The sequence below is a fragment of the Chlamydotis macqueenii genome, chromosome 9, assembly GCF_036417535.1.
Source record: "Chlamydotis macqueenii isolate bChlMac1 chromosome 9, bChlMac1.mat, whole genome shotgun sequence".
Classification (NCBI taxonomy): Eukaryota; Metazoa; Chordata; class Aves; order Otidiformes; family Otididae; genus Chlamydotis; species Chlamydotis macqueenii.
In genome coordinates, this window is record NC_141564.1 from 27780919 (window position 1) to 27804740 (window position 23822).

General features: G+C 39.5%; 1 protein-coding gene across 1 annotated transcript; it reads left to right on the plus strand.

Annotated features, from left to right (window-relative positions):
- Window positions 1-2688: 2688 nt before the first annotated feature.
- Window positions 2689-23817, plus strand: CP (ceruloplasmin). Its single transcript, XM_086755017.1, has 20 exons — window positions 2689-2808; window positions 4208-4377; window positions 7240-7484; window positions 8681-8893; window positions 9416-9589; window positions 10188-10442; window positions 11785-11950; window positions 12897-13036; window positions 13608-13760; window positions 13867-14078; window positions 14795-14945; window positions 16622-16834; window positions 17243-17450; window positions 18694-18833; window positions 19291-19419; window positions 19970-20076; window positions 20845-21061; window positions 21690-21829; window positions 22317-22479; window positions 23535-23817. Exons 2-20 carry the CDS (start codon window positions 4223-4225, stop codon window positions 23603-23605), a joined length of 3252 nt encoding a protein of 1083 aa, XP_086611143.1. The 5' UTR covers window positions 2689-2808; window positions 4208-4222; the 3' UTR covers window positions 23606-23817.
- The last annotated feature ends 5 nt before the right edge of the window (window positions 23818-23822 follow it).

Consider the following 23822-nt stretch of genomic DNA (forward strand, 5'->3'; position numbering starts at 1 on the left):
CTTGTGGACGGAAGGAAAAGAAATAAAGCTTAACAATCAACCTATACTCCTGCCAAACATCTTGGAGAATCTTGCTGATTTCATGCCTGCAAACCATGGAGCTGTTTATTTTGAAAATGTTAGAAATATTTTAAAAAAAGGTTTTGGTTATTTGAATCAAAAAGGGTATGTATGGGGTAGACATTCAAAGTGGAAAACCCCTAGAACTGCTAAGTATCCTTAAAGTGAATAGTGCCATTTCACAGAGGAAAGCAAGCAAACAGGATTCTGTTCAGACTCCAGCTCAGCCATGGGGAAAATACAGGCTTACCTTTAGGTAAACAGCGTCTATTGGGATATATTTTGATATGTTGGATGAGAGCCATGAAATACCTTAAAGTTACACCTGGGAAATCTTAACCCTTTATCTTGCCTCTGTATGTGTCCTTTCCACTTTTCAATAACTTCTCTCTCTGATCATGGAAAGTCTTGAGCTTGGCAGAGAGGAGACACAAAGAACAGTATCTGGTTTGACAGCTTTTTCCATAGTTGTAGTATTAGTGGCTATACCTAACCACTGGCAAGGCTTGACTGTTTTTAATTCATCCTTTTTTTTTTCTTTTTTTTTTTTTTTTTTTTTTGTTTGTGATTATGTCTTCTGAATTTACATTTCCACTTTACCGCAGGCTGGTATCTCCTATTTTAGTGGCTTAAATCAAAGAAAGACATCTGTAATTTAGTTCTTGTTGGACATATTGATTCTGCAGCCCTCTTTATCCATAACCCAGATATTGACATCTCCATTGCCATAGCCAGGCCCAACTGTGACTTGACGGCTCAGCTTTTAAATGGGCAGTTCTTTAATTTGAAATTGGTGGTACGAATGCGAAAGGCTAACAGTGAGTTGCATTTACAAAGGTAACAACTTGCTTCACGCAAGACTTTTGGATATAAGGCAAAGTTAAACTTGATCTAATCAACTTAAGTCCTGATTCAATCCTAAATATGGTACCTCTAGCAAGAGGTGCTATGAATTGTGCCTGGTACCAAAACCAAGATTCTTGTAAGGAATGTTAACTGACCTGAAGTCCAGACATAACCGACAACTCTGGTGGTGGTGTTTGAGGCAACGCAACAATTGGGCTCTCCAGCTGTGGAATACAGACTTCACCCTGACAGCAGTGGAGAGAGGTGGGCCGCAGGGCTGGGACAAAGCTCACACAATGATTGCATATATTAAATCCTTTTTTTGAACCTGGCATGTGCTGCCAGCTGAAATCTACTCATATAATACCCCAGGCACACCTGGAAGAAAGCAGCAGATTTGAGTTAATAAACTTATTTAAGTGAGGAGTTAATGCTGAAACCTGGAAGTAAGAGTTCCAGCATTATTTGTTCGTCACAGAGTATTATGATGTTGTGTCTGGAACAGGAATGTCATTAATTTAAAACACTGGAACTGGAAATAGCTGTAGAGATTCAGTTTTGATCACAAATAATTGTGGGCAGAGATTTGTAGTAAAATACTGTGGAGCCCAATCCACCTTTCCATTTTGGGTCACGTTATTCCTCTTGTAGAAAAAAGTGAGTCTCACTGAAGTACGACTTCAGTGAGCTAATTCTTCACATGCTGGGTGGAGGGGTTTTTCCACATTGAAAAAGAATACAGTGGCAGAGGACGAATGAAGCTCCCCAGAACTTTGAAGGGTATTTAACTGCAAAGGTTTGCAAGAGGCCAGAACAATAACACGGGCAGTAGACTATAAACACATTGTTCAGATTACGGAATGATGAAATTGTGGGGTTTCAAGACAATCTCACTGGGAGCTTTTGTTAGGAGGTGGTTTTTTTTGTCAAAATATTCCTTTTTTTTTTTTTTTTCTCAAGGACAGTTTTTGAAGTAAAAGATCAGTTTTATATTTTCAATGCAATTTTGAGGGCTTTCAGAATAGCCATAGCATTTCAGCATCATCAGTATGAGAAAAGTGGTATTGTGGTTTAAAACAATAAGGAGATATTCAAGACACCAAACTGCAGACTCATAATTTAACCAATTAAATGAGATGTTCAGTCTTTTTAGGCCCTGTCTACCAGAGGAGAGAGGTTCCTGCTCTCCAAACGCCCTCTGAAGATAATAATACAGGCTTGGAAGCTCAGTCACTTGTGTCAGTTTTTTGACTTCCTTAAGAGAAAGGTAATAGGACTGCTCAGACACATTAATGTCTTAAAGTTTGGATGAGGCACGATTAAAAGCTGTAATGGAAAAATCTTGTGTGTCAGAAGTTTTTGTTTCATGTTTAAATAAAAACAACATGCAATTCTTTTGCAAATCAAGAAAAAGTAATTTAGGGGGAGTCGAGGGACTAAGGCAAAGAAATACTTGTTTTTATCCTCAAATAAACGTGGAGGTTTCAAGGATAATGCTTGTGTGTTTTTTCTCTTCCTTAGTCCAAAGGAAGTTTGAACAAAAATAAAACAAATAGCCCACATATATAAGAACAATTCTATTAGCTGCATATTAAAGAATGACTTTCAATTTTAGTAGTATAAAGGTTATAAACATTTTATTGTTTTTACCTCAGTTAATTTACAGATGGGGCATATGCAACATGTACAAGCTGATCTTTCCACTGAACCACTGACCTTCATCCATGGCAAAGAAAAAAAAAAGTCCCTACAGAAATCGTTTTGAGCATGTGATGCCAACCTGGGAAACTCCAGCATTTCATCATAGATTTGGTCGGATTTTGAAAACTTGGCTTCAGCCACAGTCATTTAGACAGAAGCAGATTCCTCCACTTACTGCAGATTTGTAGAAGGTTCCAAAAGGTGAGATTATGAACTTCAGTATTCTGGCAGTACCTGATATTTTTTTTTTAATATTAATGATTAAAATTATACTTTATCTGTATAACAAAATCCTGGTAAATAAGATTTTGATTTGTATGTCATTAAAGGAAACCTGTCATCCTTTAGTTATGTTCTGAATCTTAGTCTTCTGTCCAAAATAATCATAGTTTTTCTGACCATTAAGAAGATATCTGAAGAAGATTGTGGTTATTACATGTTTTTTTAAGTTGGCATACAATGAAAAGTGTCATTTAGAATGAGTGTGACTGTGTCAGTGCAGAAGAGGTTTTTTTTTTTTTTTAAGAATTCTCAAGTGACTGAAGAGATATCTTTTTTAATACAAGTCTTCACAAATTGCAAGTTTATAGGGTGGCTTTGTATGTCCAAAGCTTCAGACACAACCCTGATGTAATGGATGTATACTTGAAAAAAGCGCAATTGCAAATGTCATTTAGGTGCTTTTTTAAATGTCCCATGTTTAAGGTCTGATTTTCTTCTTGTTTTTCAGTGAGACTAGCAGATACAAAATGTTTACAGAACTTGACTAAAGCAAAAGTATAGCCTTGTGCACTGGGTAGTACGTTTAGGAAATGGTGGCAGTTAAGATTATCTTGAGCTTTATACATCTATTATGCTTTTAATCACTGAAGAATGTGGCTTATCCTGTCTGGTGGTAGACTAGGAGGAAGATAACACAGGGAGTTAATTTTGTGGAATTTCTGAGCCTCATTTCCATTTGGGAAATACTGAAATTCCTTGGAAATAAGATGCAAACACGCCTCCCCTCCGTCTGCGAACAGAGCGGACCTCCTCTGGTCCTTTTCTTCTCTGGCTATGTATGCTACACTTTGTGCTGAAATTACATTTCCAAGGGAAGCGTGGTGGGTTAGCAGCGCTACTCCACGTGTACATCAGTGTGCAAGCTCTGCTCTGACACCAGTGACTTCAGTCCTCCCTCATCTGTCTGTGTCGCACCAGGTTAGTGATTGCTGCACGGAGGGGAAGAAGCTGTAGAGAGTGATAAAGATAGTGAAGAATGTAATTAAGCTTAAGCCTGTAAATCTGCTTAAATCTACAGCACTTTCAATTCAACTACAAAATTTACAATCCGATAACTGTCTAAATGGTAATTTGCGTGATAGTAGGTTGGCAGAAATTGAAAAAATTTCTTTGAAGATTATCTGAACTGACGAAGTTACCAGAATCTTTTGTTTACTCTTGACACACAGAGACCTTGTGCAACATTTTGTTGTATTCACCAAAGCAAACAGGAGCAGGGAGGGGGAAGGAAAGGAGGGTGGGAGGTGGGAGAGACAAGAACATATAAAGGGAAATTGCTTGTGCCCGTCCTGTGTTTTTATTTCACATCTTCCACAAGGTTCATGAACGCAGAATGAAGCTGTTCTTCCTAAGTTGCTTGCTGGTTTCTTGCTGTTGCCAAGTTTGGGCAGTGAACAGGGAGTACTACATCGGCATTACAGAGACAGAGTGGAACTATGCACCTGGCAAGACAAATATCGTATCTGGACAGCTTTTTGCAGAGGAAGAGTAAGTAAAACAGTTTACACTGGTTGAGTTTGATTTTCCAGCATTGGCTGCTTTAGACTCTAGGACCAGAGTGAAAAGCTGGTGTAGGCAGCAGGTGAAGTTGATGTCAGTGGATTTTCTGTCAGACATTTAAGGGAATTGTTATTCTTTCCTGGCTTACTTGAGAATTGAATTCCAACACTGCTAATTAAAAGCATTGGAATATGCAGGTTTTTTGTGAATTTGTGGGAATGAAGTATTTGCTAAGTAGAGACCTGAATGTCAAATTATGCTTAATTTTGAATGGCTGAGGTGCCAGTGCTGAAGAGAAGGCTTTTGCTGTCATGTTTATAAATGCAGAAAATTGACAAATTTAAAACTTTCCTGTTGGGCACAGGTTTCCTTTTTAGCTATTCATTGTTGGCAGTGGTCATTTTCCCTCGTTGGAGGTGCAGCAGCACACCTGGGTCCTTCCCCTCACAGTGAAGGAGCTGGATGGCTGTTAGGAGGCAAGGAGGGTCCTGTGCAGAGCGAGTGCGACACGCAGGGTGAGGATAAGTATGGTGAGGAGGAGGGGAGCACCCTCAAGATAGGAATAATCAATAAAGAAAACTTAGATATAAAAAACATCAGAGAAATATTTGTGAGGGAAAAAATGTTCCTTCCTTCTATTTTTTTTCAGTGCCTTTAAAATTACATAGGACTATACTAAAATAAAAATGAGATAAATGAGAAATTAGAAAAAAAATCTCAAAACTGCAGTTCTCATTTAGTCTCTAGATGTTTATTTTCTCTACTGAGAGTAACAATATCAGCCATAATTGGCCACTTCATCAGGCATAAGGCCAAGCAGTCAACTTTTTTTTTTCTTTTAACTCATAAAGCGAGTGATGTGTAAGACACAGACAGTGATTCAGTAGGCTGGTAATTCTGATAAATGGTGGAAGCAGAGCGTTTTGTCTGAAAATTGCAGAGCAGCCTTGTCATAAAACAAGCTACCACTGTTCACTACACTTTCACTGCTTTTCTCTGTTCTGTGACAACCTGTGGCATGCTGAATGAATTCCAGTTTTTCAGCGGCTGTATGCTTGCAATGAAGCTGGTCTCTTGTATAGTACTTTTCATTTTCAGCTTCTCTGATTCTTCCTCTCCTGAACCCTTCAGCTATGAGGCTGTGCTTGTACTGAGATTGTTATTTCTACAGGCAGGGAAGAGCAGAAGGGAAGAGTGCGGTGTGCCTGCTAGAAAGAGTGTTCTACAATTAAATGGTAGCAGGTTAAACAGTCCAAGAAGAGCCATCATGTATTTTTTTTATTTAGTTTGTGGCTAAAAAGCTTCATGCACTCAGACTTCAGTTAACTGCGTCTTTGCAGCTCAGTTTATGGTCTCCACGTTTCATGGAGCTCTGAATTGGCATTTTAATTACACTTCAGATCTGTGCTTGCCAACGTACAAACAATTACTTCCCCGCATGCTCCAACAATGCTCAGCCTTGTGGGAAACACTGCGTTTCTGGGCAGTATTAACTGCTTCACAGTACGGCCTACTGGGAATATGAAACCAGGTTGGCTTCATTCCTCGTCGTGGAAGATGAGAAATCAGGAGGCTGCTGAACTTCAGGCAGTGTAGCTCTGTCTCCCGGGATTGCCTCCTCCTGGAGTAGGTTGACTTCCACAGCTAACCCTCCTGAAACAGGCAGGGAAACGCATGGGAGGATTTGTGGCTAAAGAGCCTGTAGAGTCTGGGCTAACAGCATTTGTGAACAGTAGCGCTACTGGTTTGAACACCCAGCGCTGGCAGTTTCTGTTGCCATTGTACTTAGCGAATATAAGCACTTTTTCCACAAAGATAGCTCTTCTTAGAGACTAAAATATTTAATGAAAGTTACTTGATCCTCAGCACAGGCAAAGGTCGGCTCCAGAGCCGGTCCCAGTTGATAGCTGTCAGGGACATGAGGTGACCTCTCACCTGCGGCCGGTGGTGCCTGGGCAGCGTAGCCACGAGAGCCACGCGGTTCAGAGGTATGGATACCGCGTGCGGGAAATACCATCGCCATCAGTCTCATTTTAGCTCATGGGCTAGGCTGTTCCCTTGCTAACCAAGCTGTCATTTCAAATATAATTAATCGTAATATAATTGATAATTAATTGAGAGGAACAATGGTCCAGTAGTTAAGGCGTTTAGTGATTGAGGAGGTCATTGCTAATTCCTTGCTGTCATGTAACCTGTTTCTATGTTCTTGGACTGAATCTGTAAAAATTAGACCTTATTAGGGTAAATCCGTATCAAGCTCTCTGAGGCTGCGATTCTTCTTCATCTATGACTACTGAGGGCTTGGTTTCACTCGTTTCAGCACTCTGCATGTCCCACTTTCCCCATGCACACACTGGACATTAGCAGTGTCTTGTAGTTTTGCTCATGTCCAGACATCTTAAATGTATTTTACAGCTGAAAAGTCTGCTCCTCATTGCAATGGAGCAAGGACTATACAGTCAACATAATAGTATGATGATGGAAATTATTATTTTTAACAGACCATGGAAAGTTATACAGCAATTTAAGTATGCCAGTACAGAAGTTTTGAGAAATAAGAACTGTTATTTGCCTTGTCCACATGGTCTCAAATTTGATCAAAATTGTATCAAATACCCTTATCGTTGGTCTACAAAACAAGTAGAAAAAAAAATCAGGTTAGTGCCTAATATTTAATTACTATATGAAGGCCTCACTCTGTACAGTAAGAGACATATTTGCTCCTAAACACAGATACAGTTGTGTACAGTGCTACGAAAACCTGGTCTTTATTTGAGACTCTAATTAACAGCATTCAAATATAGGATGAGTATCTGACACTACAGATGTGTTTGTATATTTTCTTTACAGGCAGGCTGGAGTCTTTCTCAAAAGAGGACCGCATAGGATAGGAAGCACTTACAAGAAGGCTGTCTACACTCAGTACACCAATCATTTATATGATGTGATAGTTGACAAACCCTCTTGGCTGGGTTTTTTAGGCCCTATCATTAAGGGAGAAGTTGGAGATTCCATTATTATTCACTTAAAAAACTTTGCTTCCCGAAGCTACACGCTGCATCCACACGGTGTGAGATACACAAAGGAAAATGAAGGTAAACTTGAGTCCATTCTGTGCCAGAATTTATCAAAAGTTAATGATTCCTCTCTGTAAGTGATATTTTCTCATAGAAGAGAAGACTGCTCAAGTAAATAAATATTTAAACCAGGACACAATCAACTTAAAACAGGAGCTAAGATGTTTGATAGTTTTTTCAAGAGTGAAATACAAAGCCAAAAGTGGAATTCATAAAGAAGGCATTTTAGATCAACATTTCACTTGAAATAAGGGTATTTGCATTTCACCTCAAGTAAGTGTATGAAGGTATATAAGATGCAAGTACTGAGGACATGTAAAGGCAAAATTGATGCTGCTGTGAAGAAGATACTATTAACAGGGATAGCTTACAGTTCCAAATTCTTAACACTAAATTTGAATATATTGTATACAAGATACACAAGAATTTTTTAAAATGGAGAAACAGCTGATGCTTATTAATAAATTAATGAGATAAAACTCTGACACACTTTAAGATGCAGTGTAGGGGTGCTGTTGTGATGATTTGCCCTTGCCACAGCTGGTCTTGTCACACTCAGGCAATGGGGGATTTCCTGCACCCGACAGCAACAGAATATGGCTGTTTTATTAGTGGCCCTTAAAAACAGTGTGTGATGTCTCAAAAGCAGTCTTTAAAAATTTTTCATTAGAAGAATTTATGAAGTATCAGCCTAACTTCTAATATTTTGTGAAGTTTTAAATTGCAACTAATATGTGGCTTGATATAGACACATTCTGTGGGAGCAGAACAGTGTGTTGTGTAGCAGTACAGGCAATTTTGGAACAATGCTTAAATGTTTTTTTTTTTCTCTTGCTCTCATTCCAGTGACACCTATATTCCTTGAGGACATATGCAATATTTTAGAACAGTTTCCAAGATTAATATTTAACAAATGTTTTACAAATATTTGAATTGTTATCTTTTTAGCAGAAGTACATAGTGCCCTCCTAATAAATTGAGGACTAAATTTAATGTGCTCTTAACTGAAGCACTCCCATGGAATGCAAAGGCAAATGAAGAGTCACCTGAAGAGAAAGAAAATATCTACTTACCTGATTTTAATGATTTCAACCTGTATTCAGATGTTCTGTCCATGTAGTCAACATGTAGTCAGCTTTAAAGCATTGCAGGTGCTATCCTGATACCGTATGGTGAATGTGTTGTGTTAATGGTGGCTGTGTGGCATTCTTCAGGTGCTTTCTATCCTGACAACACCAAAGACTTGCAAAAGAGAGATGATGCTGTGGAGCCTGGAGGCCAGTACACTTATACATGGGATGTGACAGAAGATGAAGGTCCAGCTAAGGGAGATGCTGACTGCATAACCAGGGTTTACCACTCCCACATAGATGCTCCAAGAGATGTTGCCTCAGGGCTTGTTGGGCCTTTAATAATTTGCAGGAAAGGTAAACCATAAATAAATAACAAGTAAATTAATACATATGCAAGGTGATCAATAACAATTATTGAGAAATATCAGTGAAATACTTTATGGTAAGAGGAGAAGATCACAGTTAATTTTGAAATAGCAGCTTTTTGTCTTCTCAATTAGCTGCCTTTCAATAGTATAGGAAGTAGTTTGATTTTGTGTGTGCCAGCAAATATAATTTGCGGAATACTTTGTCCGCAAATCCGTATGAGTTAGACGTGTTCATGCTAGTAATGCAAAAGGATGTGTAAATACTGATACGAGAAACAGATTTACTGTAATCGTATCACATGCAATATTTATCCTTAGGAAAGTTATTTTATATTATCTATCAAAACCAGTTTTTGTTTTCTGAGCATGTCTGTAAGTTTATGTGTACACAAGAAAAGTGGCAAAACATGAAGTAAACAGTGACCAGTCCTACTGATACTGCACTTAAAGCTGATGAAAAGATAATGTCAGTTGCCAAAGCCTTTTAATATACTGCTTTCTTTTTCAGAAACAATGAATAAGGGCAGTGAAAAACACTTTGATGCTGAATTTATCCTTATGTTTTCTGTGATGGATGAAAATCTCAGTTGGTATCTAGAGGATAATATCAGGACATACTGTTCTGAGCCTTCCAAAGTTGACAAAGATGACGAGGACTTCCAGGAAAGCAATAAAATGCACTGTGAGAGAACGTTATACTAACATTGCTTGTCATTGCTATGGTGAAGTAATAATTTTATGTATTGTCTCTTTTAAAGATGAACTAGAGATAATTTTTTTTTTTTAAGCAGGGCTTTTTCTTGGAGGATTAAGAAAGACCCTTTTAAAATAAACAAAAAAAACCCATTAAAATGATAGCACATATTGTACAATCAAATGTTTGAAGCTGTGATATAAAATTCTTAGGGGCCAAGACCTCTTTGCTGGTATAATTTCCCAGGCGCTCTGAACAGAGTTGTGTTACTTTGTTCTGTTTCTTAGTCCTTAACTCTCTACTATAATATCATAGTTGATAAAAACTGTTTTTACTGTTAGTGTCAAGAAAGAAGATACCTTTGACTCTGACATGGATTCCAGAATCATAGCAGGAACTGCTGGTCATGCAGGTAGTTGTGCAGATGAAGTGTGTGTCTGATATTTGCTCACTTTCAAAGGTGCGGAGTCTTGTTTTGAGCCCCTTTCTGTTTTGAAGAATAGAGCAATGGTTGTATGACACCTGCTTTTGAAGAAAACAACCTAAGGCCTGTGAAGGTAACTGTAACAAATAACATTTCTTTTAGCAATCAACGGGTACATGTATGGATACCTGCCAAACCTTACAATGTGTGTGGAAGATAAGGTAAAGTGGCATCTTTTTGGTATGGGCAATGAAGCTGATATCCATTCAGCTTACTTTCATGGACAGACCTTAATAGAAAGGCATCATCGAGTTGACACCATCAGCCTCTTCCCAGCCACGTTTATTGATGCTGTCATGACACCAAGGGGTCCTGGAGAATGGCTGCTCAGCTGCCAAGTGAATGACCATATCGAAGGTACAGAACAAATTCCAGTGATCAGAATTTTGTTTTGCTTGAGTTAACAGCTTACTGTGTCACTTTAGCAGTACTCCTGACCTGGTTATATGCCAGATGATATTTTCCTCTAGGTAACGAAACTCTCATAGTAATTGAAAAGCCTAGAAGTGTATTAGATGGGCTTGAGCATGTAGCCACACAGATCAAGGAAATTCTTGTCTATAATGGAAACTGTTACCAGTTGACAGCAGTTGGCACAGCTGCACTTCTGCAAGCCTCAACTTCAGACAAACACTAGCATGATGTTGGCCTCTTACTGAAGATAATTAATCAGAATTTTCTGCTTGCCAACAAAAGATTTGGGGCTCGTTCCATGTTTGGGCAAGGGGTAGAGGACAGGCAGGCTAGCAGATTTGCCTGCTGACAAAGACATGTTCTGGAAAGTGCACTGGCTAATAAGCAGAGATGATCTGCATTTCTCTTCCCTGTATCTTCCTGTATTTCCAGTGTTTGTTAACCATACTTAGAAGCTAATTCCACACTTTTCCATGATCTATACCCTTATATGTGAGTTAGAGAAGTAGTTTGTCACAGAAGTGGGAAGGAACACAGAACTCAAAATCATTCTCCAAGATTTGAAAATTGTGATATAAAAAGGAGTATGTTAAACCTACAGATTCAACTACACGGAGGTTGTAAGTTTTGAAATAGCTATCACTTCAAGCAGCATCCTGATGTGGTTGAAGCATCCTGGGAAAGACTTAAATTCTACAAACTGGCTGAATCCATAGCTGTACTTCAGGATATGGTTTAGTGGACATGGTGGTGTTCGGTTCGTGGTTGGACTTGATGATCTTGGAGGTCTCTTCCAACCTTAAGATTCTACGATTCTGGGATTCTATGATTGTATTATTTGTGTCTCCAGCAAGCAGATTTGCTAAAAGACCTTTCTCCTAGGGTGCAGAGACCCATGAGTGTCACAAGTAAGCTGTTGATTAGATTTAGAGGGAAGATGGTCAATCTGGTAGCACCTGGCCTTGACTGAAGTGCTGACTGACAGTACTGTTTACACTCCACCCCAATCTTCTCTCTAACTGTCCTGTCAATTGCAGCTTTACAAGCAGAATGCACTTCCCCACACCTGTCTGCCTACTGTAAATACCATGGTTGTGTTGCTACAGCCTAGCTCAGCTAATGTGCATTCTTTTGTATCATTCATCTTCCTTTTCTTTGGTGATTTGCCTATCCATCAATGGTATGGGAATTCGCCAGGGAAGAGAAGAGCTAGTGGAAGCGGGGAAAGAGAAAACAAGTGCAGTTCCTTCTCCCTAGTTTTTTCTACCTCCTCATTTTTTTCCAGGTGGTATGCAGGCCCTTTTTAATGTAAAAGATTGTAGGAAATCCACAACAGTTCACAATGAGAGTACAAAGCTAAGACACTACTTCATTGCTGCTGAAGAGATCATCTGGAATTACGGGCCATCTGCAATTAACCATTTTACAGGACAAGAATTAATCGCTGACAGGTAGATGCTTCTAATTAAAGAAGTTTTACTTTCCAGGCAGATTTGATATAGACGTGCTAAATAAGGTAAGCCATATGGTAGAACTGACTTCTAAGCGGAATTTCTCATTGTCCTTACCTCTGCTTAAATACTAATGCCAAGATAAATATCAGAGCAGACTAGGTCTATTGTTTTCCTTGCAACCTTACTGTAAATTTTGCTGCAATGTTAGTAACTTCACTAGGATGAAGATCACTTGCTATGTCATATGTAGGCAGTGACCTCTGATGATTCAGGATGGTTGATTATTCTGAGTTAGAGAACAAAACTAAGAATTCATTATCATCTCCTTTGCTGATGAAAATCATGCTGCTGTCTCAGCTACCAAATGACTTGCACAAGGTAGCTTCACCCTTTGCTCTGAGTTGGCGTATTTAAGACCTGGATCAATTCACAATTGATTCCTTCATCTGTGAGTTAAAGAACACGTACCTGCTCCACAAGGGACGAAGCACAGTTCACTGTTTGAATAGTACTTGTAAAACATTGAAAGGTCCTTTTTTGAAGAGTGAAAGAGTAGACTAAATTTTCTCACTTTCTATTTAGATGTTAAATATTATTGATGTTTGTATCTACTGTTCTTGAATTATTTGTAACTTTTAATAAAAATAAGAGTAAACGTTAGGTTACAAAATGTGGACTAGAAATTATTGTTGATGAATCTCTAAGCATGCTGGCTTTAAAAGGGCAACACAGCACAGTCATTTTTTTCTTAAAGATAGTTTAGTGATAATGAATTCCTGCACATCCTTGTATGGGACTGCATAGAAGCGTGTGGCCAGATCACTGAAAGGAGACCCAAAAGACAAACTCAGCACGTCACATCTCTGAAAATAGAGTTGAGGTCCTAACTGCCTTTGTAAAGCTAAGCATTATGGCTTGAACTGTTTGCATCTCTTTTACACAGTGAATCTCGCATATTTTTTGAACAAAGTGAGACAAGAATTGGTGGCTCTTATAAAAAAGCCATTTACAAAGAATATACAGACGGTTCCTTCACTGAACATAAAAAAAGACTCACAGAGGAAGCGCATCTTGGACTCTTAGGTAAGATATCTAAAATTATTTAATGTCAAAGATTTGTGAGAGTAAACTATCGCTTCCAGTGGCTAGCCAACAGTGCCCCTCCACCTCCAAGGGAGGGGCCCTCGGCTCTCCCCGCCTACTGCTGATGCTGGTGCCTGTGGCCTCCTCCAAGAGACACCACAGGGTGTAAGAAAGCTCTTGAAGGCAATGCTGTGGTTGTCTCCAACTTGCCTGTGGGAATATACTACGGTCTCTGAAGGTCAGGCTCTGAATTACAAGGCCAGGCTAGGCAGGTCTAGCCCTGTTTATAACCTAGCTGCTTCTGGCACGGCTATAAACTGAATTTGAGCTTGGTGCTAATGTCTGTATGTCCCTTTCCAAAGAGAGGACCTGTCCTGCATGTCACTGGGCATCCGTGAGGAACTGGGAATGGAACAGTCCAGTTGCTGGCTGGGCTGCCTTGTAATTCAGGCCACATGGCAGGGACGTGCCGTATGGAAAAGCAGCCAGACGTTGATTGCTATAAGGTCATAGTGATGTGTATGTCATTTAATAGAAACATCTTGTAATTAGACCATGTGCTTTTTTCTAGGACCTGTTATCAAGGCTGAAGTGGGTGAGAGCATCAGGGTGACCTTCCGAAACAATGCCAGCCGCCCGTTTAGCATTCAGCCCCATGGTGTGAGTTACCGCAAGAGTGACGAGGGGGCATTGTATGGTGCTGCCTCCAGAGGTGTGCCTATAGGTGAGGATCCTGCAGAGAAGAAACTGTTGTACACATTGATATATTAAAGGTGATAAAATAAACAATATTTACTAGGCATAAATCCTAATGTTGATTTCTCTAATAGGTAGTGAATCGCCAGCCTCTAATGTGAGTCCTGGTGCCACGTTTACGTATGAGTGGAACGTGCCGGAAGATGTGGGCCCCACAGACCAAGATCCAGACTGTTTAACCTGGCTTTATTACTCAGCTGTGGATAGTGTCAGAGACACCAGTTCTGGCCTTGTGGGTCCTCTCTTGGTGTGCAGGAAAGGAGCTCTGCTTCCTTCTGGGAAACAGGTCAGTCAAAGAAGAAAAATGGGAGCATCTGCATCGTAGCTAAATGTGCTTTAGCTTCCTGAAGAAAGTGGGTCTGTTTTTTATTTTTGTGTTGGTTTTTTTTTGTTGGGTTTTTTTTTGTTTTTTTTTTTTTTAAAAAAAAAGCAAAATCAGTCTGGGTCCCAATAGACAGACACTGTATTGCGAAACTACTGTCTCAGGAAGCAACCACTGGCATTGAAGCCTCAGCTAGGATGAGAATGACTAGAAAAATGTAGACTTTAAAGATCAAATACACATTAATTTACAGAGGTGGTTCCTGCTGGTAGAAAGTTCATTAGCAGCAGATATCTAGTCACCAGTTACAGCCATTAGAGATCTTTGATATTATCAGAATGAAGAATTTTTTTACACTGAGGGTGGTGGCACACTGTCCCAGGTTGCCCACAGAGGTGTTAGATGCCCCATCCCTAGAAACATTCCAGGCCGGGTTGGCCGGGGCTCTGAGCAACCTGATCTGGTTGGAGATGTCCCTGCTCCCTGCAGGGGGGTTGGACTGGGTGGCCTTGAAAGGTCCCTCCCAACCCAAAATATTCTATGAGTCTATGAAGTATCAATGTATGCATTTATCCTACTTTGTGAATTATATTCATAAGTTGTTATGTACATAGAATTTTTTTCCTGACATTTTCTGTTAACTTATTTCTATTTTCCTTTGTGCTATTTCTTCTCAACAGAAAAATGTGAACATGGAGTTTTTTCTACTTGCCACAGTATTTGATGAGAATCTGAGCTGGTACTTGGATGACAATATTTTGATGTTTACACTAAATCCTAATAAAATTGACAAAGATGATGAGGACTTCCAAGAGTCTAACAAAATGCACTGTAAGAAAATTATTAGCCAAATATTCATTTCTGCAATAAGGTTTTTAGTTTTGTGATCTCATGTTGGAGACTGGGAGACTGTATGTATAGTGGCAGAGACTTTTTATTCCTTTCTGTTGGAAACAAAACCATGTTTGAATGCAATTCAATTTCAGCTAAATGTGGTAGTTCAAAACATAATGCCAGCTGTTCAGTGTCTTGCATGGCAGTTGAGCATTTAGCACTGTTGTATATCACTTGGAGCAGACAGAAGGAGGAATTAGGCCTGTAGCACATGTGCAACCCCTATGGATGCAACCAGGCAGCAAGAGAAAACCAACCTCTGCCCTACAGATGATGTAGATGAAAGGAGGATTTTTCACAGAATCTCGGAGCGGCTGAGGTTGGAAGGGACCTCTGGAGGTCATCTGGTCCCACTCCCCTGTTCAAGCAGGGTCACCCAGAGCCAGTTGCCCAGGACCGTGTCCAGATGGCTTTTGAATGTCTCAAGGATGGAGACTCCACCACCTCCCTGGGCAACCTGTGCCAGTGCTGGGTCACCCTCACGGTGACAAAGTGTTCTGTGACGTTCAGAGGGAACGTCCTGTGTGTCCGTTTGTGCCCATTGCCCCTGGGCCTGTCACTGGGCACCACTGGAAGGAGCCCGGCTCCTTCCTCTCGGGACCCTGCCTGCAGAGGTTTGTGTGCATTGGTGAGATCCCGCGCAGCCTCCTCTTCCCCAGGCTGGACACTCCCAGCTCGCTCAGCCTGTCCTCACAGGAGAGGTGCCCTCCTGTCCCTTCGTCATCCTTGTGGCCCTTTGCTGGCCTCTGTCCAGTATCACCATGTCTCTGCTGTACTGGGGAGCCCAGCGCTGGACACAGTCCTCCAGGTGTGGCCTCAGCGGTGCTGAGCAGAGGGGAAGGATCCCCTCCCTCGACCCGCTGCCTAATCAGCCTGGGATACCATTCACCTTCTGTGCAGGAAGGGCGCATTGCTGGCTCATTTTGTGTCCGTGGCTGAGTCTGGATTCCTTTAGCAGCGCTGTGGCCCCCTCAGAATGAAAACCTTTGCTTTTTAGGAGCTCAGAGCTGAGTTTCACACTGGTCATTTTCTAGTACTGTAGAAACGTCTTTCAAGTTTCATGTGAAAGAACATTTTTATCTTCAGTACATAGTCCTGCAAATAAATCCTAGTCTTTAAAAATATTTGCTTGTGCCCTTTCTTGAATTTTGCCCTCAGGGGCATTCCTACCATTTACAGAGCCTTGATACTGAGCATGCAGTAGTACCTGTGAGGCCCAGGCTTTGAAAGCTTTGCACAGGAGTAGCTAGAAAGGATTAGTAACTCAAACTGGCCGGAGGGTCTCGCAGGGGATACAGCAGGATGCTTTCTGCATCCCGCATCCTTCACGGGTACAAAGCAGTGGAAGTTCCAGTTGGTCAAGTCAGCTGCCTGTGCTCTAGACATTAAAAAGGAGAACAGTTAGAAATTGTTTTCAACTGCTTGGTTTTGTAAGTTGTTTTGCTTGAACTGATTTTCTAGTTTCGCTGATGTGATAAAGTATTTTATTATCGGTATTCCTCTGTCAGTCTAAGGCATAACATTACATCTGAAGTGTGTATTATTTACTCAGTATTGCAGAGTTAAGTAATGTGTTAATCAAAGTGGGGTTTGCTTCCTCAAATTTTCGACAGCTATTAATGGTTATATGTACGGAAATCAACCTGCTCTTGAGATGTGTAAAGGAAGTGTGGTTTCCTGGCATTTGATGGGCTTGGGGTCAGAAGTTGATGTCCATGGGATATACTTCTCAGAAAACACATTCGTAACTAAAGGAACAAGAAGGGATACAGCAAACCTGTTTCCACATACATTTCTTACAGCTATTATGAAGCCTGATTCTGAAGGTAAATGTCTTGGTTAAAAATCCTGTTACTAGTGTAGGAACTGTTTACCTGTGAATATTTTATGCTTAGAGGCAGACATGAAATATCGAATAGCTGATATTTTGATCCTTTGAGTGCTAAAACTATGTACAGCTGTGTTTGGAGGGCAGCAAACTTGTTTTCATAGGATGTAATGCTAAAGCCTTGATTCTTCTAGCTTCGGTGTATGCTAAATTTTGTTACAAGTATCCACACTACACAAAGAATTTCAGAATTCAGAATCACAGAATTATTATCAAGATTGGTATATGAGCAATAACCTGTGTCTCAGTCTCTAAACACAAAATCAGCATAGGTAATACAATCTCAAGATCTACTAGTAACAGATTTTTTTTATCCTCAAGTCCTTGTTTCTTGTACGACCTCTAGGAGTTTTTGAAGTGTCGTGCCTGACAACAGATCACTACGCAGCAGGCATGAAGCAGAACTACAAGGTGAAACAATGCCACTGGTGGAATGTGGATCTATCTATGTATTTGCATGAGAAGACTTACTACATTGCTGCAGTGGAAGTTGAATGGGACTACTCTCCTAACAGGACATGGGAATTTGAGCGGCATCAATACCATGAGGAAAGGTACTTTGGAATATGCACAAGGGATAAAATGCAAAAAAGCAAAGGAGCAACTCGCTTCTCTCAACCTTTTCCTCCTCCAGGCACTTCTAGACACACTTTCTTTGCATATATATTTTTAGGGCTCAGTTGAATTTCTAGTCCTTCTCCAGTAATGTTGCTATGTAACTGTGAGCCAGACAGTTTGTGAAATGGTCCAGCATAAATCTTATGTGGGGCAGCTGCAGATTTTCATGAATCATGGCTAACGCATGTGCATTTATTATTTACTGATGTTGGTTCAGTCCTTGATGTGGAATGCTTAAAATGTTCATTAAGTTCTAGGTACGACGACTACTTAGTCCTGATATTTGATTACGTACAATATGTAATATGTCCGTGTCTCATGTTTTTCTGTACGCTGAGTAACGTTCTTTTTTATGCCTCTCAGTTTTGTTAGCATACACAAGATAAGTCCATGACCAAATCCATTCACTATGAAGCTTGTTGCCCTGGTGTTTTATTCCCAGTATTTGAATCTCAATGAGAGGGAAGTGATTGGATCAAATAATTCATGTCAATTAGCAGAAGAGGCTAAACAACTTATTAATTTATATGTTCCACCTGTATAACTTCATTTGAGGTTGAAGTAGTAGATTGTAACTGCCTATATTTTTAAATTGAATTAATTGTATTTTCTTGTTTTTCCTCAGCTTCATAGCACATTCTTTGCCCTGCACACCACAGTGGACTCTGTCATAGCTCTAAGCACAAGAATTCGGACTACGCTGTTATCAGTCCTTTTCCCCCTCCTTTTCTCCAGCCCCCATGATCTCAGCAGAGGATCAGTCCTTCACATTTCATTTCAGCAAGGCACTTAAGCTTTACAAGTTTTAGGCTTCATTTCAGATCTACAGAAGTCACTGAAGGGGTCTGTTTTTCAGTATGCAAGTTGCTGGATGACTTCTTGCAATCTGAAGTACCTGCTAGTCTGAGTACTCAGCATTCTCTCAAAAACTAGATAGATTTGGTCTATTTACAGTGGTTTTTAACCTTCCAGGTTAAGAGAAACCTCCCAGCTTAACAAGACGGTTTTCACGTTGAAGATACCAGCAGTCTATGAGATTACTGTTTCACTGAGCTGGGTTTTTGTCTGATTGTTAATTGACATATCTGCAAAAGATGTTTTAAAATACATGAAGAAATGTACAACATACTATTATCTGTATTTTCTTTCTTTCTTTCTTTCTTTCTTTTTTTTTTTTAGCCCTGGCAATCCATTTTTAAGTAAAGAAGACAAATTCATTGGCTCAAAATACAGAAAGGTAGTATATCGCGAGTACACTGATGAGACGTTCAGTACTCCCAAAAACAGAGCAGAGGAGCAGCAGCACCTGGAAATTCAAGGTATAGTCATCATGAACTTCAGTTTTGAAACTGTGAAAAATGCAGTGAAACAAAACAAGAAGGTACTATTTGAATAATCCCTAGTACAGTTCTACTCGCACAAAGCCCCTAAGCCTGCGTGGAATTGCCACTTTTATTACGGTATTTTCCTTACAAGAAAAAACCCTTCTGGTTTGCTGCCTGATCACAGGTCAGTATTTTCAAAGCATAAAACTGGGCAGCAACATCCAAACTGACTTCAAACACACAGTAGGTGTTCAGAGCTTTTGAAACTTAGGCTTCTACTGAAATGCCTAACTTGCGGCTCAAGTTGGCATATTGTAGGGAATGACATTATCCATGTATAGTTTTAGCTGAATTATAAGCCAGTGACTTTGTGTATTTGAACACAACAAACTCGCTCTCTCTGCTCTGATCTTTTGTAAAACCAAGTTAACATTTCTTTTCAATCCAACAGGGCCACTACTTATGTCAAACATTGGAGATAAAATCAGAATAGTTTTTAAGAACTTGGCATCAAGACCTTACTCTATACATGCCCATGGAGTGAAAACAGACAGTTCTGTTGTTGCTGCAACTGATCCAGGTATCAAAGCATCCTTGTTTACTTTGAACAGGTAACATCAAGCCTTCCAGTAAGGTTTAGCAAGCTTTCATTTTAGAATAGCAGGAAAGACTTTGATTTTGTTTGTTTGTTTTTACTTCAGGTTTTTAAATATTTTATGCTGATTATGACAATTATTTTTTACAATTAAAATGGCCCTGCTGACTACTGTTATGTGTTCTGGCCCTTGACAGATCAGTAATTTTTTGATGCAGCGTGCACCTTTCATGAAAGCAAACAGATTTGGCTACACAGGGAGAGCACAGCTTATGCTAGCTATTATTTCCTCTGTGATCTTTATGAAAGAGACAATTGTTTGTATTAAGTATGGTAAACTGGACAGTGTAGCCAAAAACATTGGCAAGAAGTCAGGGATCTGCAGAAAGGAAGTAACAGTAAGCTAGCCAGCGCAGTAATTGGGAAGTTCAAGACAAATACAAGCTGTAAATGGGAGATAACATGTTTCAGAATGGCCTCTTATAGATCAGCACACAGAAAACTTCTAAAATTGATTGATATTTGCTTAATTCAGGTGAAACAAAAACGTATGTCTGGAAAATCCCAGAGAGATCTAGTTCTGAGAGAGGAGATCCAGATTGTATTGCATGGGCATACCATTCAACAGTGGACAGCATTAAGGTATATTGTCAATCTAAAGGATTTTGTTTATTAATTCAACACAAATACACTCAAAGCAAAAGGGAGAAGAGCTTGGAACTCTTTCTGCTTTCTGTCAGGTCACTCCCTCCATTACCATACTTTGAACTTAAATTTCTCTTGAATAATGCAAGAAAGTCAGGGCAGAATTGGAGTCACAGCTCTTCGTGTTCTTGCTCCCTGGTTCTTCTGCTGTTAGTATAGATCACCTCACTCCAATTTCATTCCTAAAGCTAGCACTTCATAGCTTGCTTAGCATCTAATCACTCGTGTGGGAAAACTAACATGCAGCTGTGGAACGTAAATCTGCCACTTTTGTACAAGCACCCATTAAATTAACATGACTAATAATTTTTAATGGTAATTAATGTATTCTTTCCTTCATACCTCAGCAAACACAAATGAAAAAGTGTCAAGTTTATTTTGAATGGAATCCAAGCTCAAACTCCTAAAGCCTACAAAGAATTCAGGAAAAAAAAAAAAAAAAGATGAGCAGGGAAGTAAAATGGAATAAATGTTTATTTCCTAGCAAGAGATGACAAAGAGGCAGTTACTTTTCCTAGTCCATTGAACTTGATCCATGGGTACCACATAACAGTAAAGAAATAACATTGTTTATCTGGCACTGGCTACCTGTATTCCCAGATACTGACGGCAGTAAAAGTAGTAAAGAAGATTCATGGCTGGCACTGAAAGTACTTCTGCTTAGTCACATCTTGTAACTGTATGATTTTTCATTTGTAATTTCAGGACACTTACAGTGGATTAATAGGCACTCTTGTTGTGTGTCATAGACATTATTTGCCATCATTTCATACCAAAAAGAAAGTTCAATTTGCTCTTCTTTTTATGGTTTTTGATGAAAATGAATCATGGTACTTGGATGAAAACATTAAAAACTATTCTGCCAACCCGCACCTTGTTGACAAAGAGGACGAGGAATTCCGTGAAAGTAATAAAATGCATGGTATGTTTCCCAATTTAGTTAATGTAACTCTAGAAACTCTATAAAATTATGCATTTGAAAGTACTGCATATAAATTTGACTTTCTCAGCCCCTCTGAATTTCCAGTTCCAAGGCAGAAGGCCTGAAAAATTTAGCTCAAACTATCTGCAAACATTAATGCCACTGAATGACTTGTTTTTTTTTTAAAAAAAACCTATGGAGAAAAAAAAAAAAATGGTTCCACGCGGAAATTTTGAGGAGCGCAAGAGTAAAGTTGAAATTTGGAATTTTGATTTTATGTCAGCAAACAACTCTTTTGGCTAAGTTGGAAAGGCAATCTGCATCCTGAAAACATGTCCTGGTAAATCTTACCATTTTCAAAGAGCTGCAGGAAATGCAGATCTTTAAGAACAGCACTATTAGCACTAGTGTACAGTAAAGGATTTTTCTTTTAACTAAGTCTTACTTCCCAGTTAAATATGACCCATTCATAATACGCACTCTAATTGTTTTGTTTTATGTACCATTCAAAGCCATTACTTTTGCCTAGCATTGGCTTTCAAATCTTGTATTCTATTAAAGTTTAGAGAACAACAATACACAAAATCATTTTTTTGTTTTCTCTGTCTTGCTCTTTCCCTCTTTTTAGCCATTAATGGCAAGGTGTTTGGAAATTTACACGGTCTGACTATGTATGTGGGAGATAAAGTAAGCTGGTATCTGATGGGAATGGGCAATGAAATAGACATTCACACAGCACACTTCCATGGCCACAGCTTTGAGTATAAGGTAACAGGTCCTTTCCATTCATTTCTTGCTGTGTTCAAAATGAGAGGTAGATCAAATACCAAGGACTGTAATTTCCAGGGAAACATTAGATGTTACAACACTAAGCCGGACTTGTAATTTGACCATAAAGTTTTTATGCCCCAAATCTGTATTTGATCAACATACAAGAGAGAGCGAATATCTGCCAGTAGCATTTGCTGACTGGTAACCTCACAAGTGGCTTTGACAAGGTAGCTGTGAATTTTCATGGCTGTAGTAAGACAGCAGTTGTAGTTCTTCCTTCATTTCCACTTAGTTGCTAGCTTATTAATCTTTTAAGCATGAAGTGATGTGCAAAGTGATGCTTCTGTAGAAACGACATACAGTAGATGTCTTTTCACTCAACTGTGATTAAAAAGTTTGATGGAAGTATGCATAAAAGGTAGCTTAAATTACTGCCATCTTGTAATGCCACAGTGTTTAACCACTCTTTCTTTTTGTCCTGAAGCAAACAGGGGTTTATCGGGCAGATGTCTTTGATCTGTTCCCTGGGACATTTCAAACTGTGGAAATGACCCCGCAGAACCCTGGAACCTGGCTATTACACTGTCACGTTACTGACCATATCCATGCAGGCATGGAAGCAACCTACACAGTGCTCCCAAGGGAAGGTAGGAGCTTATCTATCTCAACAGTTTTCGTTATGTTTAAAGATGCAGAATGGGGCTCACAGACAGGCTGTCATATTCGGAACCGGTTCAGGCATCCAGCATTATTTCGTGGCTTAATATTGATGTCTGGAGGACAGAACGTTGCAAGCCAGCCAATCACATGTACCTTAGCGCTGCTGCGCAGAAAACAGAAGTAGCTGAAGGGCTGGATGTTAACTTCAGCTTCCCATCAGTGAAACCAAAATGAGAGATTTTTATTTACAAAGAATTCTTCATGAGACAAGAGTATTTCTGTACCCAAGAAGTTCCGGTAGTGTCAGACTCCCTCTCAGTCTTCATTTAAAACAAAAAGAACAGTTGGTAAACAAAGCTGACGTCACCATCCCTAACAGTTAAAGTACCAAAAAACTAAAATAGTATTTTCTTTCTAAAGGACGTTTTAGCTTTGCAGACATTACTGCTTTACTTGAGCAATTTTACCTGTGAAAAAGCTTGAATCTTGAAGGATTTTATAGGTTCTTGTTTCTAGAAAGTTAATACAATTTTATAAGCAATACTTTCCTATACTCAAAGATAGAGCGCAACAGGTATGCATTACAGTTAATTGACAGAAAGAAAACAGTAGCAGCATTCCAAAATGTGTGCATGTATACATAGCTATACAACTATATACAACGTACATGCGTGTCTATACTAAAAACACAGACTGGAATGTTAAATGCAATCTAGTTCCATTTTACAAACCATTCTGATTTACAGCATGTATTGTGCCAGACTTGCACAGATGATTAAAAAGTTGACTTAAGAATACACAGAAATGAGATGCAGACTCAGACTTTAACTTGTAGAAGCAATATGTTGGATTTTTCACAACCAGCCATCTAAAGTGCATTAAAATGTACTCTTCAGTGCATTTTAAAGCTGTTTGAAAATCTAAATCACAATGTCTAGAAGGTACTGGGATCCGCTGCTCTCATGTTGGACTCTGTGGTCCATGTGCATAGACTACTGTTTTAATGAGATGTGTCTAACAAAAGCTATTTTCCCCCTTACAGACAAATCGTCTTTGTTCCCAAGATTATTCAAACAGTTCAAGTGTAAAGGTATGGCAGGCACACTAGAATGATAAAAACATTTCACCGCAGTGATTCTCCAATGTGAAGCATTTCTTCAGAAACACTATCTCCTGGACAACTCATCTCCACGTGTGTTTTCTAAGATTTCAGTTGGTGGCCCCACAGCTAACAAAGGGCCACAGACCAAGACAGCTGAATGGATGTAACAACTTATAAATAGCTTTTTCTCTAAATAAAAATAGTCTCTTGCGAGCAAAACATATTCTA